Source organism: Cladosporium halotolerans (genome assembly GCF_011745625.1).
Source record: "Cladosporium halotolerans strain TM138-S3 chromosome Unknown Sca5, whole genome shotgun sequence".
Classification (NCBI taxonomy): Eukaryota; Fungi; Ascomycota; class Dothideomycetes; order Cladosporiales; family Cladosporiaceae; genus Cladosporium; species Cladosporium halotolerans.
This window is the reverse complement of record NW_027191456.1, coordinates 38,121-55,123: the sequence shown is the minus strand read 5'-3', so window position 1 is coordinate 55,123 and position 17,003 is coordinate 38,121. Positions and strand designations below refer to the sequence as shown.

The 17,003-nt window shown below is 55.7% G+C and overlaps 9 protein-coding genes across 9 annotated transcripts; 5 read left to right on the top strand and 4 right to left on the bottom strand.

Annotated features, from left to right (window-relative positions):
• Positions 1-232: 232 nt before the first annotated feature.
• WHR41_01911 (uncharacterized protein) lies at positions 233-3,698 on the bottom strand (the record flags this gene model as incomplete). Its single annotated transcript, XM_069370517.1, has 3 exons — positions 233-706; positions 1,250-2,401; positions 2,455-3,698. The coding sequence occupies 3 exons, from the start codon at positions 3,696-3,698 to the stop codon at positions 532-534; spliced, it is 2,571 nt and encodes an 856-aa protein (XP_069232439.1). The 3' UTR covers positions 233-531.
• A 607-nt stretch (positions 3,699-4,305) lies between these two features.
• Positions 4,306-5,754, top strand: WHR41_01910 (uncharacterized protein; the record flags this gene model as incomplete). Its single annotated transcript, XM_069370516.1, has 1 exon — positions 4,306-5,754. The coding sequence occupies one exon, from the start codon at positions 4,306-4,308 to the stop codon at positions 5,752-5,754; it is 1,449 nt and encodes a 482-aa protein (XP_069232440.1).
• WHR41_01909 (uncharacterized protein) lies at positions 5,747-6,369 on the bottom strand. Its single transcript, XM_069370515.1, has 2 exons — positions 6,196-6,369; positions 5,747-6,136 (listed from the first exon to the last, which is right to left on the bottom strand). The coding sequence occupies exons 1-2, from the start codon at positions 6,278-6,280 to the stop codon at positions 5,835-5,837; spliced, it is 387 nt and encodes a 128-aa protein (XP_069232413.1). The 5' UTR covers positions 6,281-6,369; the 3' UTR covers positions 5,747-5,834.
• Positions 6,370-7,016: 647 nt separating this feature from the next.
• WHR41_01908 (uncharacterized protein) lies at positions 7,017-8,183 on the top strand (the record flags this gene model as incomplete). The annotated part of the gene is made up of 1 exon (XM_069370514.1): positions 7,017-8,183. The coding sequence occupies one exon, from the start codon at positions 7,017-7,019 to the stop codon at positions 8,181-8,183; it is 1,167 nt and encodes a 388-aa protein (XP_069232412.1).
• Positions 8,184-8,363: 180 nt separating this feature from the next.
• WHR41_01907 (uncharacterized protein) lies at positions 8,364-9,500 on the bottom strand. Its single transcript, XM_069370513.1, has 2 exons — positions 9,031-9,500; positions 8,364-8,973 (listed from the first exon to the last, which is right to left on the bottom strand). The coding sequence occupies exons 1-2, from the start codon at positions 9,422-9,424 to the stop codon at positions 8,549-8,551; spliced, it is 819 nt and encodes a 272-aa protein (XP_069232411.1). The 5' UTR covers positions 9,425-9,500; the 3' UTR covers positions 8,364-8,548.
• Positions 9,501-10,477: 977 nt separating this feature from the next.
• On the top strand, positions 10,478-11,956 carry WHR41_01906 (uncharacterized protein; the record flags this gene model as incomplete). The annotated part of the gene is made up of 1 exon (XM_069370512.1): positions 10,478-11,956. The coding sequence occupies one exon, from the start codon at positions 10,478-10,480 to the stop codon at positions 11,954-11,956; it is 1,479 nt and encodes a 492-aa protein (XP_069232523.1).
• Positions 11,957-12,575: 619 nt separating this feature from the next.
• On the top strand, positions 12,576-14,867 carry WHR41_01905 (uncharacterized protein; the record flags this gene model as incomplete). Its single annotated transcript, XM_069370511.1, has 1 exon — positions 12,576-14,867. One exon carries the CDS (start codon positions 12,576-12,578, stop codon positions 14,865-14,867), a length of 2,292 nt encoding a protein of 763 aa, XP_069232522.1.
• A 71-nt stretch (positions 14,868-14,938) lies between these two features.
• Positions 14,939-16,020, bottom strand: WHR41_01904 (uncharacterized protein). Its single transcript, XM_069370510.1, has 2 exons — positions 15,879-16,020; positions 14,939-15,801 (listed from the first exon to the last, which is right to left on the bottom strand). Exons 1-2 carry the CDS (start codon positions 15,937-15,939, stop codon positions 15,539-15,541), a joined length of 324 nt encoding a protein of 107 aa, XP_069232521.1. The 5' UTR covers positions 15,940-16,020; the 3' UTR covers positions 14,939-15,538.
• A 223-nt stretch (positions 16,021-16,243) lies between these two features.
• On the top strand, positions 16,244-16,834 carry WHR41_01903 (uncharacterized protein; the record flags this gene model as incomplete). Its single annotated transcript, XM_069370509.1, has 1 exon — positions 16,244-16,834. One exon carries the CDS (start codon positions 16,244-16,246, stop codon positions 16,832-16,834), a length of 591 nt encoding a protein of 196 aa, XP_069232520.1.
• Positions 16,835-17,003: the final 169 nt, after the last annotated feature.

Genomic DNA, 17,003 nt, shown 5'->3' with positions numbered 1-17,003 from the left:
CGGAAGAGCCCCCAATTCCCACGGTTAGTTGTTCATTTGGGGGTGTGGCGTCTTGATCAGTGGAAAAGCCCCAAGTCCCGCGGTTGGTGAGTCAATGAAACGGCAGTGATCTTTAGTAGGACAGTGAGTGTTAGTAGGCAGTGAACGTTAGTAGGCAGTGAGCGTTAGTAAGGCAGTGAGCGTTAGTAAGGCAGTGAGGTTAGTAGGCGGCGATGGTTAGCAGGTAACGACGGAGAGCAGCCAGCGAGGGTTCGTCGCTTGTAAGTCATGACAACATGATCGAGAAGGAAAGTTACAAGGAGACTAAAAGTACAATCCCCCAGTTCCTTCTGCAGCAAGCATTCATTATTCCTTCAATTCGACGAGGCCTTGCGCCGCTTCTTCGTCGCGGATTCATCTGTCGAAACGCCTAGAGAGGCAAAGTCGTCCTTACTCGTACAGGGGGTATCATTTCATGCAATGCTGGGCGAAGACCTTGCAAAACGCCGGTGGATGTGCTCACCCCGGTGTCGTAATCCGGAGTCCCATCCTTCATCTTCCATTTCCTTTTCTCTTCCGAGGTGGATTCTTGCTTATTCCACCACCGGCCTGATTGGCGCTCGGTTTGCGACTGGGTCCTTTCAATTTGGTCTTGCTAGCTTCCGTCGATGTAGGCCCCAACGGCTGTCTCTCGTTCGCTACCTTTGGCTTTGTCGAGTGCTTCACCCTGGGATGCCGTTAGTAATCATTGTCCGGAAGGCCCACTGAAGCCGACCCAATGGAGGCCGGCGGCAACGGTATCCTTTCTCTTTATGCGTCAGGAGGTGGCGGAGGGGGGGTTTGGGGTGGTGGCGGGGGAGGGGGAGGCGGCGGAGGCGTCTCGCTCGGTGGTGGTGGCGGCACCACCGAGCCGGAAGGGAACAATTGGTGCCAGGTCCAGCCCGCAGGGGGTGGCTCAACCTGTGGGCGTGAATACCGCCAGGCTGTTGAAGCCTGGCTAGGGTCGTGGCCAAACAGGTGTGGCAAGACCCTTTGGCTGTTGTCTTCCCATGCCAAGCGACAGATCTCCGCGAGCAGTTTGCAACGGTACGCCGTAACAGCCGCCGCGCGGGGGTCATGATGTGAAAAAGCGTATAACCTCGCAAACTCTGCGTAATGTTTTGCGAAAGAGCATGCGAGGTGTGGGGGCATTCCCGGGGTCGGGGGCAAAATACCATTGTATTGATCACCTTCAAAATGAAGGCAATCGTCCGGGTGGGGGTCGACGTACTCGGTGTTTGCAACTGCGCGCTCGTTGAGCTGTGAGCGTTCAGTGGCTGGTTGTCCACGCCTCGCCGGCCTCTTAGACCTGTTGGCGCGCGGCAGCGGCGTGTCCTTCACGCCGGGGGGTACGGACGGGATGTCTGGAAGAGCAGGGACGTTCCAGGGGGCGGTCTTGCCGTAAAGAGACTTCAGCAGCTCGCGCTGAGTTTCGACGGCTTGGTAGTTGCCGCCGATAACGCATTCGAGAATACTGGCACTGCTGATCTTGCCGGCGAAGAGTTGAGCCATGTGGCGTTGAAGCTCAGAGTGAGCATTACGGAAACGATCAAGGACGGTGTAAATCTTACGCGAGCCACCGGATATGTCGTTATGTCTGTTGTTCGGGTCGATGACGGTCAAGCGTTCTTTGTTCTGACTGATGTTTGGGTTCTTGACCTTGTCGTAATGGTACGGCGGATGCATGAGAATACCGGTGCTTCCGATGTCAATCTTATTGGCATAGAAGTCCAAGAGCTTCATGAAAATCTCGCCATAATTCTGCTGAGCACTCGTGGATCCGGCCTGCAATTCGGGTACGGTCTGCAAAATGTGAGTGGTCATGCAAATGGTCGTGAACCCACCGATGCCGCCAGAGAAGACCTCATTGAGACCTCTCATGGCCAGCAGTTGCTTGACAAGAGCCACGAGGACCGGCATGGCGGGGTATTGCGCCTTCCATGCCTCAAATGTCTCGATTGCAGGGAAGCCAGTAGTGTTTTCGAAAGAGATATCGACTTTGATCCCTGTGCGCTTGTCTGTGAACTTGACAATCGGAACTTTCGACTTCGCGATGAAGGTAGCTGTTTTTGGCTTTGCAACCCCGAGTTTTTCAATGTGCTGGGTGATCATCCTCAGCTGGTTCGTAGTTTGGCCTATCTCGCGCGGGCCGCCGGTCAAGAAAGACTGAGAAAGCACTACCAAATCCATGTCTGCGGTAGGCAGGTAGAGACCGGAGGCGAAAGAGCCAAAGCAATGCACTTCTGCGTTCCTGGCGCTTCCCCCGCCTCCATTGAATGAGCAAATGGCTGCTTTGACCCTGGAGACAAGGTCGCGGCGTGCTACTTCCTCGAATGGGCGAGGCTTGACGTACTCAAAGAAGTCGCAAATCTCCTTGTGAAGTCTGGAGACGGTGTTAGCGCTGTATAGAATAACTGTTACACCACACAGACTTACCTCCAACCGATTTCGGTGTTCGCGGAGTATTCATTTTGACACCAAGGTGTAGTGGGCTGACCATTGACAACTTGCCATTCTTCCACGACATCGCCAAATTGATAGGTATCGCGTGACTTGCGCTTGGGTGCGCGAGACACGGGCTCGGGGACGATCGGAGACGGAGGCTCTGCAAGCTGCATCTCGCCAAGCGGGCGAGGAGGTGGGCCGCCATACTCCGTGCTGCCGGGTACTGGGGTTTGTGCGTACGTACGTTGATTGATCGGAGTGAAGGAGGACGGAGGTGGGCCGCCAGCGGCAGGCAGAGCGCTGGACGACGTCTTACGATGGAAAGTATCGCGGTGACTGAAAGAGGGCTCTCCGGTCTGCGCAGGAGATTTGGCCGGCACCGCGTCCATGTTGGTATCCCCGTCCTCGTCGGAACCGTTCTCGTCTTCAGCAGCGTCGTTCTGGCCATCATCGTCAAACTTAAAGGCGATGAAGTCCGAGTTGTCTGCTAGCTTGTCGCGGCCCTCATCTTTCGCGGCTTGCTCGTTTTTGGCCTTGCGAATGATCTGCACAATATCCTTCTTGGGCCCACCCAGCGTATCCGGCGGTGGTAAGGCAGTGTAAGGATCGGGATTTGACCACTTGGGGGCAGACGGGGAAGGTTCGATTTTAGTGCGCTTCCGGGGCGCATCAGCGGATTCGGAGTCAGATTCGCTCAATTCGTCAAGATTCTTGAAACGCGACCCTCCATCCTTCATGCCATGGAGACGCTCCGGAGTGGTGTCGCGGACCTTGGCCATTTTGTTGAGAATGTCGCGATCGTGGGCTGGACGCGGCCCAAATCCGCGGTGCCCACCGCGACCGCGTGACTGGCCGCCTTGCCCTCTCGAGCGAGCCTCGTGGCGAGGAGCTCTGCCTTCCCGGTTGAACCTCTTAGGTCTCTCACGGTCTCGGCGAGGGCCGTCGGGTGCGAAGCCGTTGGGCGCTTCCGGACCAGGCGCTCTGAATGTGAAGTCTTGCTCGGGCCTGTAACTCTGCCCGCTGGCTGCTCCTCTGAACGTGAAGTCGCCGCGGCGTGGATTGGAAGAAGCATCATGGTGGGGCGATGGCGGCGGCTGCCGCGCATCGTTGTAACGCGAAGATGGCGGGTACGAGTCGTGATCGCGAGGACGGTAGCTGCGTTCAGGCAGTCGGTCGAAAGCGCTGCCTTGGTAGCGGCCGCGGCCGTCACCACCAGGACGGTAACTGTCACCCATTGTGGTGCGCAGAGGAGGATGAGTGTCGCAGTGTTGACGTTGATGTCGATGAGAAAGGGTTGGGTTAGGTCAGCGAGTGTGAGCCATGCAGGAAGTGGTGTCGGTGGAAATTTGCGCTCGAGCTGCGCTGTTGTTGTTTTGTGCGTGCGGAAGGCGCAACGCGACTGCAGCAGGCGCAACAAAATTGTCGAGGGAAGTCGCGATGGCATGCGCGCCTTCCATTCGTGGCGTCAGCGGGCTTGGCGGCCTTCGAGCCGCTGCTCGGTCGAGTGATCCGGCCCTAACCCTAACCCTGATTGTGGCGCCTGCGTGCTGACTTCCCCTCCTCCCCAGGCTCCACGCAGTCTGCAGAGCTCGTGATTCCGTGTTATTCCCGACCGATCACAACTACCGCGGCTGCGAAGCTCCATAATGATTGCAAACAACGCGTCTATGGCCCTCGGGGCATTGAACGGGTCACAATGCCCCGACTACATAACAGCTCACAAGTTCCCCTCGCTCTCCGCCGAGAGAGCTCTCGTTGTTCCTACCACCATCCTTCTCTTGGAGGCTTGTTCCTACATGCCTGAATCTTGACGCTCTGTTGGACACGGATAAGTACGGTAAGATGGCCCTCAGCAATGGCCACACCGTTGGCGACACAAATGGAGGCACCAATGGTAGTTCGGCGCAGCCTGCCGTCACGAAGTTGCTGGCAGCTTTCACCGCAAACTCCCGGCCATCGCAGTTAACTGCCGAACTACGGGATAAAGTCAAAGAGGTCTTGATCGACTTCGTCGGCGTCGTGGTCGGGGCCTTAGAGAATGCAGATTCATCTGAACCGATCTACAAGGCGGTAGTTGCTCTTCAAGGTGCTGGGAACACCGGCAACTGTTCGGTGCTTGCGAAGGGCAGACCGCACATGCTGCCTCAATATGCCGGATTACTGAACTCGGCCTTTGGTCACTCCATGGACTTTGATGACACATACGCTCCTGGAACGCTGCATGCTGGTGTGAGCGTTGTATCGGCCGCACTTACTCAGGCTGAAGTACTAGGAACAGCGTCCAATACCGATCAATTCATGCTCGCAATTGCAGTCGGATACGAAGTGACATGTCGGCTTGGTCGCGAACTTGGTTACGAAGCATATAGTCGCGGAATGCACAACACTCCGACCGCCGGCATTTTCGGCGCAATCGCTGCCATTGCCGTCTTGAAGCGTCTGTCAGCTCAGACTATTGAGATGGCATTTGGACTTGCTGGTAGCAAAGCGGCCGGATCGATGCAATATCTAGACAATGGCTCCTGGAATAAACGCCTTCACCCGGGATTCGCTGTACACGACGCCTTCATGTGCGTGAACCTTGCAGAAGCTGGCGTGATCGGTGCCACCCGGATCATCGAGGGCAAGATGGGCTTCCTGAACGCTTATAGTCCAAACCAGGATAAGGATCTCTATCGATTGACAGCGGACTTGGGCACACAGTGGGAATGGCTGAAATCGAGCCTGAAGCCTTATCCGGCTTGCCGCATGACACACGCCCTCATCGAGATAGCAGGCAACCTGCACCTCTCACACATCAGCGGGAATGTCTCACCCTCCGACATCGACAATGTCGTCCTCACCATAAGCTCCGCCAACTTCTCCCTCGTTGGCGACCCGATACCAAACAAAATCCACCCGGAAAATGTCATCGATGCACAGTTCTCTGCGTACTATCAAGTGGCGAATGCCCTCATCTACGGCTCGGCAACCGGCATGAAAGCTTACCACAAGCTCGGAGACGAGGCTATTCACGCGCTTTGCGACAAGATCTCCGTGCAGATAGACGACACGGTAGAGCAATTCGGCGCCAGGCTCAGCATCGCCTGGGCAAATGGCAAGAAAGAAAACCTCGAGCAGGCTTTCCCGCTGGGGGAGGAGCAGCACCCGTTCACGCGTGACAAGGTGGATGAGAAGTTCATGTCGCTGGCTGCACCTGTCTACGGGAAGGGCAAGGCGGCGGAGATCATCAAGCTCATCGATTCGATCGAGCAGCACAGCGTGGAAGACTTGCTTGAGAAGGTGCGGTAGAGCATTGTTGCATTTCCATCGTTCGGTTGGCGTCTACTGTACAGTTCACATGGCATCTGCGTACCCATCATCCTCTGTATCTACTTATCAGCCGGGTCCAAAGGCTTCTGCCCCTCCTTCTCTACATGTGCCCTCTTCACATCGTCCGGTTCTCGCGGGTCCCGTCGCATGTTCTCCTGGCTGCCTTGCGGCTCCTCAGACTGTGCCGCGCCACCCTGGCTCGGGTTGCTGACAGGGTTTTGGACGGACGCGGTGTCGGGGCTGCCGGAGCGGGAGTCTGTTGCTCGGCTACTGTTGATTGTCGCGGCGTCTTCGTTCGTGGAAGATGAGGGCTGCGTGTTGGTCGGGTTGGTGGTTGATTTGGAGGCGAGGCGGGTTTGGACTGCGATCGGGGTCAGTTGATGGGTCTTTGAGTGGATGGAGGTAATGGGGGAGTGTTACTGAGGGGCTGAATAGCTGGGGTGCGAATGGTAAGAGCTGCGCGACGGCTGGCGAGCTGGGTGGTGCGGAGGAGTTGGTAAGGCATTGTTGTTGGATGCTTGTAAAAGAGTTTATTGTTCCGTGATGGGAATTATTTGGTCGACTCAAAACTGATTTTGGGAGTTGTGTTTTACAGGTTTACGAAGACTACAGCTAGAAGGCGAGAGGTCATAAATTGGATGCGACGTGATCGATCATCATCGGATTCTAACTCCGGGTCATGGCATGTCGTCCATGATGCTCTTGCGCGTGAGCGTGCATGATGCTCTCTTGACGTGTAACACGTCTGCACGCGAGGGTCCTGTCCAAGGATGCTCGGTTCTCAGAAGGGAAGAGAATTGTCAGTCCTCATTCGTAGCAAAAGCCCCGCAAAGATGAATACCAATAGCCTGAACAATGCTTACTACTATATCTCGTCTCTCACGGTGATTTTGATGTCGTTGGATGCGGCACTGACTTCGCCCAAAACAACACGCCTTCAAACGCCAAGTTGATTAACGAACTAGAACCTGCAGAATCCCACTTCTGCGGGCTTAATACTCCGCTCTGGATTATTTTACGCCCTTCTTTGGGCACATTGCTTACAAAGCTTGTCGCCTTGAAACCTATTGTTCGGTAGGTGGCGTTTGTCGTAGGGCGGGGTCTCAATCTGAGGTTGCACACATGCAGGCAGCCTAACGCTGATCTCAACCTCACCTGGTCTCGATCTCCGCGATGCTGGACTTCAAATAGTTGGTGTGCGCCAGGTTTGATGCTGCATCTCGAAAGATCTAGATAGAATCATGGCCAGCGAATCTAGGACTGTGAAAGCAACCTGCCATTGCGGCGAGGCTGTGCACGAGATCACCCTATCATCCAATGCCTTTCCACTGCCAGCGTGGTTCTGCACCTGCGACTCGTGCCGACACATGACGGGAGGTATGTATTTGTCGTGTGTATTCTTGCCCTCCAGCTACAAGCCGTCTCCTGCTCTTCTCGGCAAACTCACGGCGTTCGAGTTTTCCAAGACCATCACACAGTACTTCTGCAAGCGATGCGGAGCTCAGATGCTTGTCCATTGCCTCGGCAAATTCAATGCACCTGAGACCGCAGAGCACTGGGATGCCTTGACAGGCTCTCTCGTGCAATTCGATGGGGTCGTCGATGTCAAAGGCTACGAGTACATCGTCAACACTCGAGATGGCGGCTTCACCGACTTCCTGCATTCAACCAACGACCGCGCGCTCAAACGCTGGCCGCTCGATTTCGACGAAGGATCCGAGTTGCCACTTTACTGGCGCCCTCCCAAACTTGCCGAACCGCCAGCTGCGATTGACCGACTGCCAGCGCACTGCAAATGCAAAGGCGTGAGCTTCTACATCACGCGCCCCTCGCAGCAACCCATCCCAACAGACAAATCATGGCCGGAGACTCTTATCCCAAACTACGACCAAGCGCAGGACTTGGAGGACGCAGCCCAGGAATCCTGGTGGCTGCGCGCAAAAAAAGGCAAATTCCTCGCCGGACTCTGCGCCTGCGACACCTGCCGCCTCGTCTCAGGGATGGACATCACGGCGTGGGCTTTCGTCCCAGCGATCGACATGACGCTCGACTCCGAGGGCAAAGTCCCTTTCACGACGGACTTTGGGACATTGAAGTCTTACAACTCCGGGCCGGGCGTCACGCGGCACTTTTGCTCTCGCTGCGGGGCGACGGTGTTTTATGACCACGTGGACAGGAACAGGATGCAGTTGTTGGATGTCGCGGTCGGGTTGCTTGCTGCGCCGGAGGGGGCGAGGGCTGAGAGCTGGCTTGAGTGGAGGACGGAGAGGGTAAGTTTTCCGGAAGACGCTGTTGGGCGTGCGAGGAGTCTGATTGAGGGACTTGAAAGTGGGTTACGAGACTTTAGGGAGAGGGGCTACGGACGACTGGGTCCTGCTAAGGAAGTGAGTGATGCGTTACTTGTATGATGATTTGTTTCTGTCGATCAAATTGCGGCTGGCACTCAAGAGGTTAAACTGGGAGTAACGCAGGCATTGTCTCGAGGGGATAGATGTGTGGGATGCGGAAGGAGAAGAGAAGATAATAATCAAAACATCTTACTTTGCCACCCAATTCTGTCTGACGTGAGCGAGTGGAAGGCTGACGTAGCGTGTGAAGGAATATCGAGTATTTTTCAGGTTCACTCTTGACCATTGATCGCCAGACTGCGAAAGTGGCCCAGTGCAAAGTACTTGCTATCGGCATACATTAGCTGACCCTCGGGTTGCCTAAGAATTTGGCACATCCTTGCGACGACTGTGCTCTGGCCGCAAAACTACGCATGGCCGCAAAACTACGCATCTTCATCTGAGTCCTCCAACGGCTGGACAAAATCTAGCAGATAGCGTCTTCTTTTGTCAAGGAACTCGTCTCGCCGGAAAGTAGTTTGCTTCACCGAATTAACGTCCCATCCGCATTCAAGGTACAAGTCCTTCAGGTGCATTACCGCCTGCCAAACCTTTAAATCTTTAGGGTCAACGACCTCAGGCAATACATGTTCATAGTCATCGTCCTCGTTGAATTCAAGGTTCATATCTTCCTCCACCATGAGCGGGCGCATGATGATATGAAGTTTCCGGAACCTGTCAATCACCGGTTGCAAAGCTTCGCGCGGCGATTTTGGAGCGACATACTTGTAGAGTTCGCCCTGACCAATGCTTTCGTCTTCATCTTCGGTTGGTGGGGTGTTTAGGACAGGTGCCCAGGGGTATATGACTTCTAATACAACATCAGCATGTAGACCAGGACCGGCTCAAGCGAGCATGCGCGTCTTACTCTCCTCAGTGTCGTAGACGTATTGGATCCCATAACCGCCCTCTGACAGCGTCAAGGACAAAGCCTCGGGAGGCATCATTGCATCCTTTCCCAAAACCTCGCGGCATGATTCAATAGCGCCTTGGTCGCACCCTATGTAGACCAATTCAGATACGCTATGACCCAAACGGACGGATGCATCAAAATAGGGTAGTGCCGACAACACCAAAACGGCTTCGGCACTGAAGCCTGCTGCCATTGCTGCATTCACATCGAAGACGTCAGGTAAGTGCACGCCTGTTTCAGTCGACGGAAGAATGAGGGTGTTGTCAAGATCAACAGCAGCCAACGTGTTGAGTAAACTCTTGAGCTCGGTCACAGTCGAAATAAGTTCATGGTGGTCAGAGAGTGTCATGCTAGCAACGCCGCCTTGCAGAAGGATAAATTCCGCGGCGTTGCGCTGGTATGGTGTGCAAATTACTCTGCATCTTCTTGAAACCTAATCCCTTAGTATTAGGCTGAAGTAGAATTTGACTTCTGGAATATCCACTTGACTAAGGCCATCGGTTTCCTGTCACGTGCTTGTGCGGAATGTGGCGTGGCGACAGCGGAGATAACGTCTTATCGATGTGTAATTCATTGACGAGATGAGGCGAATCCAGCACACTTTGTTGTGTATACCGTACGACACATCTCAGAAAAGCGAATTAGGGTGATGTTCCGCTCGAAATCGGACGGTTGGTTCTGCGCATGTGATTTTTTCTGATCCCGTAGCTGGGCGCGCGAAGCAATATCTGCAGAATGGCATTGGAAGTGGTCTGGGCACCGGGGTGCAGATTCGGCGCGCCTACATCGGACTCCGGATCTGGAGGGGTCGTTGAAGAGTGGGGGCCTGCATTTCTCATCAGAGCGCAGCGCGGCCCTCTTGCGACATCACAGCCTGCATATTTCACCCAAATCGCGAGCCCGATCTGGCTTTCGCATTGTGCGCACCTCCAACGATAAAGCAAGGTTTCCCGCCAGCATCCGAACCGCCGACCCGGTGCACTTTTGCCTCAGCGTCATACCCCTCTTCTCTGGTACACGCTAGACACACGACACTCTGCCTGCTTCACACACACAAACCAAATACCATTGCTTTGACCATACATTTCGATATAGACATTGGGTTACTCTCCACAAGGCTCTAGACGCTCGCACATCCCGTCTGGACGACATCACGCGACCGATTTCGAATACAGATTCGTCACTCCGACTCGACGCATTTGTAAGAAGTCAACAACTATCGGCCATCCGCGCGCCCGCCACACATTGAACGATATCTTCGTTCAGACCGAGAGACGACAAGGGCAGGAGACCTCAAAAAGAGCATAGTACGGCTGGGCTTGTCACGTTGCGTCCAGACCCTCAGTAACGGTCTCCAACGTCGCAAGCCTGCGTCTGGCATCCATACCAAACTCCGTTCACCATGGTCGCCCAAATCCCCAACCTCGCCGACTACGACGTCTCCGTCGAGAACGGCTTCCTCCCTGCCCAACCTCCTCTTGAAAGTCTTCCGGATGAATACTACAAACCATGGGAGGACATTGTCAAGAACCTGCAGGGCCTCGTCCTGAGCAAGAGATTGCGTGGTGTTGTGGAAAAACTCCCAGTCCTCTCTACGGATAGACTCCAGGATCTGCCTCAATGGCGCAGAGCATACAGCATCCTTGGATTCATCATGCATGCATACATCTGGGGCGGCAACAAGCCTGCTGAGCGGATTCCGCCGCCGATTACGATTCCTTTAATGGAAACGTGCGACCATCTGGAGCTGCCGCCTGTGGCTACATACGCAGGTTTGGTTCTGTGGAACTGGAAGCCCTTGTTCGAGTCTGAGCGCACCGACACTCTCTCCAACCTGGACATGCTGCACACTTTCACCGGCTCGATGGATGAGAAGTGGTTCTACCTCGTCAGCGTGGCGATCGAGGCTCGCGGTGCGCCTCTCATTCCGATGATGCTTCATGCCATTGATGCTGCGCGCCGCGGTGACCGAAACATGGTCATCCAATGCCTGCGCAACTTCGCCGAGCGCATAGACGAGCTGGGCGTGCTCCTGACCAAGATGTACGATAACTGCGACCCGCACGTCTTCTACAACCGCATCCGTCCATTCCTCGCCGGCAGCAAGAACATGGCTGACGCAGGCCTGCCCAACGGCGTGGTCTTCGACAACGGCGGCGCCATCAACAAGCAGCGCTACGTCCAGTTCTCCGGCGGCAGCAACGCGCAGAGCAGCATCATCCAGTTCTTCGACCTTGTGCTCAGCGTCGAACACCGCCCAACAGGGCAGAAGAAGGGAGACGAGCAGCACTCGTCCAAGAAGGCCCCGCCACCAAGCTTCATCCACGAAATGCGCAAGTACATGCCTGGCCCGCACGCGCGCTTTCTCAAGGAAGTTGGCAAGGTTGCCAACCTGCGCTCGTTTGTCGAGGAGAACTCGTACGACCACGCGCTCACCGTGGCGTTCGACGCCAGTTTGGCCATGCTTTCCGCGCTCCGCGACAAGCATATCCAGATCGTCTCGCGGTACATCATCATCCAGTCCGCGGCGGCCAAGAAGCGCAGCGAAGCCGAAAGCGGCAAGGACCAAAAGCACGGCGAGAAGCGTGTCGACCTCGCGCACAGGCCCAAGTCCAATGACAAGGACAAGGACGGCGAGAAGAAAGGCCTCAAGGGCACGGGCGGCAGCACGCTGATTCCTTTCCTGCGCCAGGCTCGCGATGAGACCGGCGAGCCGGCTGTCGATGCCTGGGCGAGGAGGCTCTTGAGTAAGGAGAAGGGACCCGCTGGCATCCAGCTCAGCCACATCGAGCGCCGTGCGAGCAGGTCAATGCCGCAGTGCCCGGGTCTTGCTACGGTGTGGCAAGCTGAGCAGAGCGAAGGTGGCCTTTGCTTCACGTAGAGGCTGCTGATGTTGTTGGCTTAATTTTTGTGATACATTTCCCTGACTGCAGGGACTAGAAAAAGGTAGCGCCGGCGTTTGAATGATTTGTTACACAGGATTACGGGACTGCGCAACCCGGCGAAAGATTTACTTAGTCAGATGAGAATAGAAGCGGCTCACGCCGCGAATGAATTCAACATACAACTCAAACATCGAACTCTCGAATCCTGCGATCTCCAGTCAATTTCCACAGGCAATCTTTTCTAATACACATATTCGACAAAGGTCTCTATGAATTCGCTTACCATGAAATGTATCGTGGCATCTCAGGCTGAAGTCGTCTGGTCTCGGCCTTGGACCCTGGTCGGCAGCTGGATCGGCGCCCGCGATCTCGGGGACAGATGACTGAAATTCTGCCCCGCCGCATTGATCTCTACGAGAGTATCGACATCACTGACTCAACTTTGCACTTTACTCACGTTCTACTCCTACACAAAACCTCACACTCTTCAAACACATCGCAAATTCAGCTAAAAACTACTTCTTCGTTGCAATCACCAAATCACTGCTCGGCTAGCATTGGCACAGCAAACACTCATCTCCTTCATCAGAGCCACCCCAAGGCGAACACTCTACCATGAGCGGCATTGAGGGAATCAGGAAGGCCTTCGCCAAGGCGAAGAGCGAGAACCGTCCCGCCCTTGTCACATATGTCTCCGCCGGCTACCCTACTATCCCCGAGACTCCGGAGATTCTGCTGAGCCTCGAGGCTGGCGGCGCAGACGTTATCGAACTCGGCATCCCGTTCACAGACCCGATCGCAGACGGCCCTACTATCCAAACCGCAAACACAGTCGCTCTCAAGAATGGCACCACCACCAAGAAGTGCCTGCAAATGGTCAAGGACGCGAGGAGCCAGGGCCTCAAGGCACCCATTATGTTGATGGGATACTACAACCCGCTTTTGGCGTACGGCGAGGAGCGCATGCTGAAGGACTGCGTGGCTGCGGGCGTCAACGGCTTCATCATGGTAGACCTGCCGCCTGAGGAGGCCGTCCGCTTCAGAGGCCACTGCAACACTTACGGCCTCTCGTACATTCCTCTCATTGCTCCTTCGACTTCGGAAAAGCGCATGAAGCTTCTCTGCGGAATTGCCGACTCTTTCATCTACGTTGTCTCAAGAATGGGTGTCACCGGCGCGACAGGCGCCCTGAGCTCTGGCATTTCCGAGCTCGTCGATCGCGTGCATAAGTACTCTGGAGGCGTGCCGGCCGCCGTTGGCTTCGGTGTGAGCACAAGGGAACACTTCACTGAGGTCGGTCAGCTTTCGGAGGGTGTGGTCATTGGCTCTAAGATTATCGACACCCTGAAAAACGCTCCTGCTGGCCAGGGCGCAAAGGCTGTCGAGGAGTACTGCTACGGCATCACACAGCGCAGGAACCAGCGCAGCGCACCGAACGGCACCACAAACGGCCACGGCATTAGCACGGCCGCAAACGCACACGGCGATGGCAGTGGCTGGATCGAGAAGGAGAACGGCGAGGCGCCTAAGGAGATCTCTACTGCCGACCCCACGAAGAAGCCTGCAAGCGAAGCAACTCCTGAGGGCAACAACGTCCACGTCGACGGCGTTATTACCGAGCAGAAGGGCCCCGGCCTCGCTGACCAGATTGAGGCGTTGAACATGGAGGGCGCAGAGCCTCAACTGCTTCCTTCGAGATTTGGTCAGTTTGGTGGCCAGTACGTTCCGGAGTCGCTTATGGATTGTTTGTCTGAGCTGGAGAAGGGCTTCAACGAGGCGAAGAACGACCCCAAGTTCTGGGAGGAGTTCAAGTCATACTACCCTTACATGTCGAGGCCTTCGTCTCTTCACAAGACCTATCGCCTCACGGACTTTGTGCGTGCCAAGTCTGAGAAGGGCTACGGCGCCAACATCTACCTCAAGCGCGAGGATCTCAACCACACTGGTTCCCACAAAATCAACAACGCCATCGGCCAGATTCTCCTCGCAAGACGTCTCGGCAAGACTGAGATCATTGCTGAGACTGGTGCTGGCCAGCACGGCGTTGCCACCGCTACCGTCTGCGCTCGCTTCGGAATGAAGTGCACCGTCTTCATGGGAGCTGAGGATGTCCGTCGTCAAGCGCTCAACGTCTTCCGTATGAAGCTCCTTGGCGCCTCCGTCTACGCCGTCGAGGCCGGCTCTCGCACCCTTCGTGACGCCGTCAACGAGGCTCTCCGTAAGTGGGTCGAGAAGCTCGACACCACCCACTACATCATCGGCTCTGCCATCGGCCCTCACCCCTTCCCCACTATCGTTCGCACATTCCAGAGCGTCATCGGCAACGAGACCAAGGAGCAAATGCAAGAGCTCACCGGCCGCCTGCCCGATGCCGTCGTCGCCTGTGTCGGCGGCGGCAGTAACGCCACCGGCATGTTTTTCCCCTTCTCCGAGGACCCCAGCGTCAAGCTCCTGGGCGTGGAGGCCGGCGGCGACGGCGTCGAGACCGACCGCCACAGTGCCACCCTCACTGGCGGCAAGCCTGGTGTGCTGCACGGCGTTCGCACCTACATCCTGCAGAACGCTGAGGGCCAGATCGAGGACACGCACTCCGTCTCCGCGGGTCTCGACTACCCTGGCGTCGGCCCCGAGCTCTCCGGCTGGAAGGACAGCAGTCGCGCGCGCTTCATCGCCGCCACGGACGCAGAGGCTTTCCTGGGCTTCAAGACGCTCAGCGAGCTCGAGGGTATCATTCCTGCGCTTGAGACGAGCCACGCTATCTATGGCGCTATGGAGCTCGCCAAAACTATGAAGGAGGACGAGAACATCGTCATCTGCCTGTCTGGTCGTGGCGACAAGGACGTCCAGAGCGTCGCTGAGGAGCTGCCTACTATCGGCCCGAAGATCGGGTGGGACCTTAGGTTCTAGGCGTCTCGATTTTCGGTCGACGGACGTCCTCTATGATTTTGTCGCGTGCCTTTTGATGAGGACAAAAATGTTTGGCATGTTTTCACGATGTATTGGGGGAGTTTTGCTTTCTATTCTATTACTTATTACAAAATTTGAAACCTGAGATATAGGAAAGACAATCCATATGAGCCTTGTTTGCTCAAGCCTTTTGGCCGCTTTGCCTTGATCTGGCGGTCATCTAAATCTTCTTTCTCATTAGTGTACACAGCCGCTATATGCCTTTCCTCAGTCGCGCCCTATCACTAAACGCATCCCCATGGATTCCATGCAAAGGTTTCGATCTGAGGATTTTGCTGCGTGTGCCAGCATTTTTGCATGAATAGCCCTCAGCTCGATCCTCATGTGCGCAGCCAGGAAGAAGGTCGATACTTGGCGTGAAGCGGCTCTCTCCCCACCCGAATGAGTAAATCGAGTATTGGTGCACCAATCTCTGTCCGGAGACTGCACTCGCGAGTTTCCTGCAGTCCTCGCATCGCACTTCGGTCACCCGACGGATTCAAAGCAGCCCGGCGAATCCTCATGGATCGCTTCAGTAGGCCGACTGTACACCCGTTTATCCACCAAAGCCCAACCCCCTGGGCTAGGTGTAGCGTCTCTTATGCACCGACTCCCCATCCTCAACTACCAGATCACTTCTTGTCCCCCTCATGACCCGATCCAAAGATAGCTTTCCTAATTCCCCAAGCGAAGCCTCCCTCCGATCGCACCTGTTGCCCAGCTTCCTTGAAGTCCTGCGCCATGGCCCGGCTGATCGCTGTGTCTCTTTCTGCTTGCGTCGCCTGCTCTTCGTGCTGCTCGTGCTGCGCCGGTGTGACTTCTTTCGCGAAGATCGGGTCCGTGCCCTCGCGGCGCGCTTGCTCCTTTACGAGCTCAGGTTGAAACGTCGAGTATACTGTTCGAAGGGGAAAGGGGTTAGGCTGAAGAGTCTTTTGGCAGGAGGGGAGGGTTTGCTGGGTGAGAGACTCGTACTGGTTAGAACGCCGAAGCCGGCTGCCATTACGGGCCCGAGGATTGCCATGCCGCGACCCATTGTTGCTGATTATGAATTTTGTGCGTTTTTGGATTGTCGTAGAGAGTTGAGAAGGAATAAACAGAGCTACGTACGTCTATACGGATGTATTACGCTCATCGGGGTGCTGCATATGTCATCGATCTTTCTCCAGATGAGGCTCGAACGTCGGAGGATCCGTGCTTCGCTTGCCGCGGTGCAACTTCACATGCGTTTCAGGGTCGCGTGGGCATCGTGTGGCTTGATGGATGACAGAACCGTAAAGGAGAAATAAAAGAAACACCAGAAGAACTCTTGAGACGTCATCGGTTTCCTTTGCAGCAAGATGTCGTCTCTCGTACGGCCTGCAACCAGGCTGGGCCTGCAATCACCTTCTATCCGGACCGCCGCTCAACGTCACCTCACATCAACAAGCACCACCAAAAGCTCAACCACCAGCAGCCAACAAGTGGACATCGACGACCTCCTCTCCAAGCCAACCTGGTCGGTCTCATCTCTGCTTCCCAAATCCCCGGACTCCGCCCCCGCCGAAGTCACAAGCAAACAACTCCGCCACCTCCTCAAACTCTCCGCCCTGCCGCCTCCCAGCTCGCCGAGCGAAGAGGCCAAAATGCTGCAGACTCTCTCCTCGCAGCTTCACTTCGTCAAAGAAATTCAGAAGGCCGACACGGCGGGCGTCAAGCCGCTGCAGAGCTTGCGCGACGAGACTGCCGAGGGCGAGCGCGCGGCGGAGCTGGGGCTCGAGGCGCTGAGAGAGGCGTTGGAGGCTGAGGAGGTGAGGGGGAAGTTTCATCGGAGGATTCGTAGGAAGCGGGAGGAGAGTAGTGGCAAGGAGGGTGCAGAGTGGAATGTGTTGGGGACGGCGGGGAGGAAGACGGGGAGATTCTTTGTCGTGGATGGTGGAAAGGGAGCGTGAGGTGTGCATGGATGAGATGCTACTTCCTCTCGCGATGGAGACATCAATTCTCAAGCTTGAGTCGGTTGCCGGCTGTTTCAGACATGAACAGTGCAAATCGCGCGACGCGAAGACATACGCCAACTCGTTCGTAGTACGAAGATGCTGCTCAGCGCGAGCCAAGTGCTCG

Coding starts and splice junctions, on each gene's coding strand:
- WHR41_01909 (XM_069370515.1), bottom strand. CDS start 6,280: ATGCCTTACCAACTCCTCCGCACCACCCAGCTCGCCAGCCGTCGCGCA. Junction 6,137..6,195: donor CCCAGCTATTCAGCCCCTCA/GTAACACTCCCC, acceptor CCCCGATCGCAG/TCCAAACCCGCCTCGCCTCC.
- WHR41_01907 (XM_069370513.1), bottom strand. CDS start 9,424: ATGACACTCTCTGACCACCATGAACTTATTTCGACTGTGACCGAGCTC. Junction 8,974..9,030: donor CGTCTACGACACTGAGGAGA/GTAAGACGCGCA, acceptor ATGTTGTATTAG/AAGTCATATACCCCTGGGCA.
- WHR41_01904 (XM_069370510.1), bottom strand. CDS start 15,939: ATGGGTCGCGGCATGGCAATCCTCGGGCCCGTAATGGCAGCCGGCTTC. Junction 15,802..15,878: donor CGGCTTCGGCGTTCTAACCA/GTACGAGTCTCT, acceptor CCCTTCGAACAG/TATACTCGACGTTTCAACCT.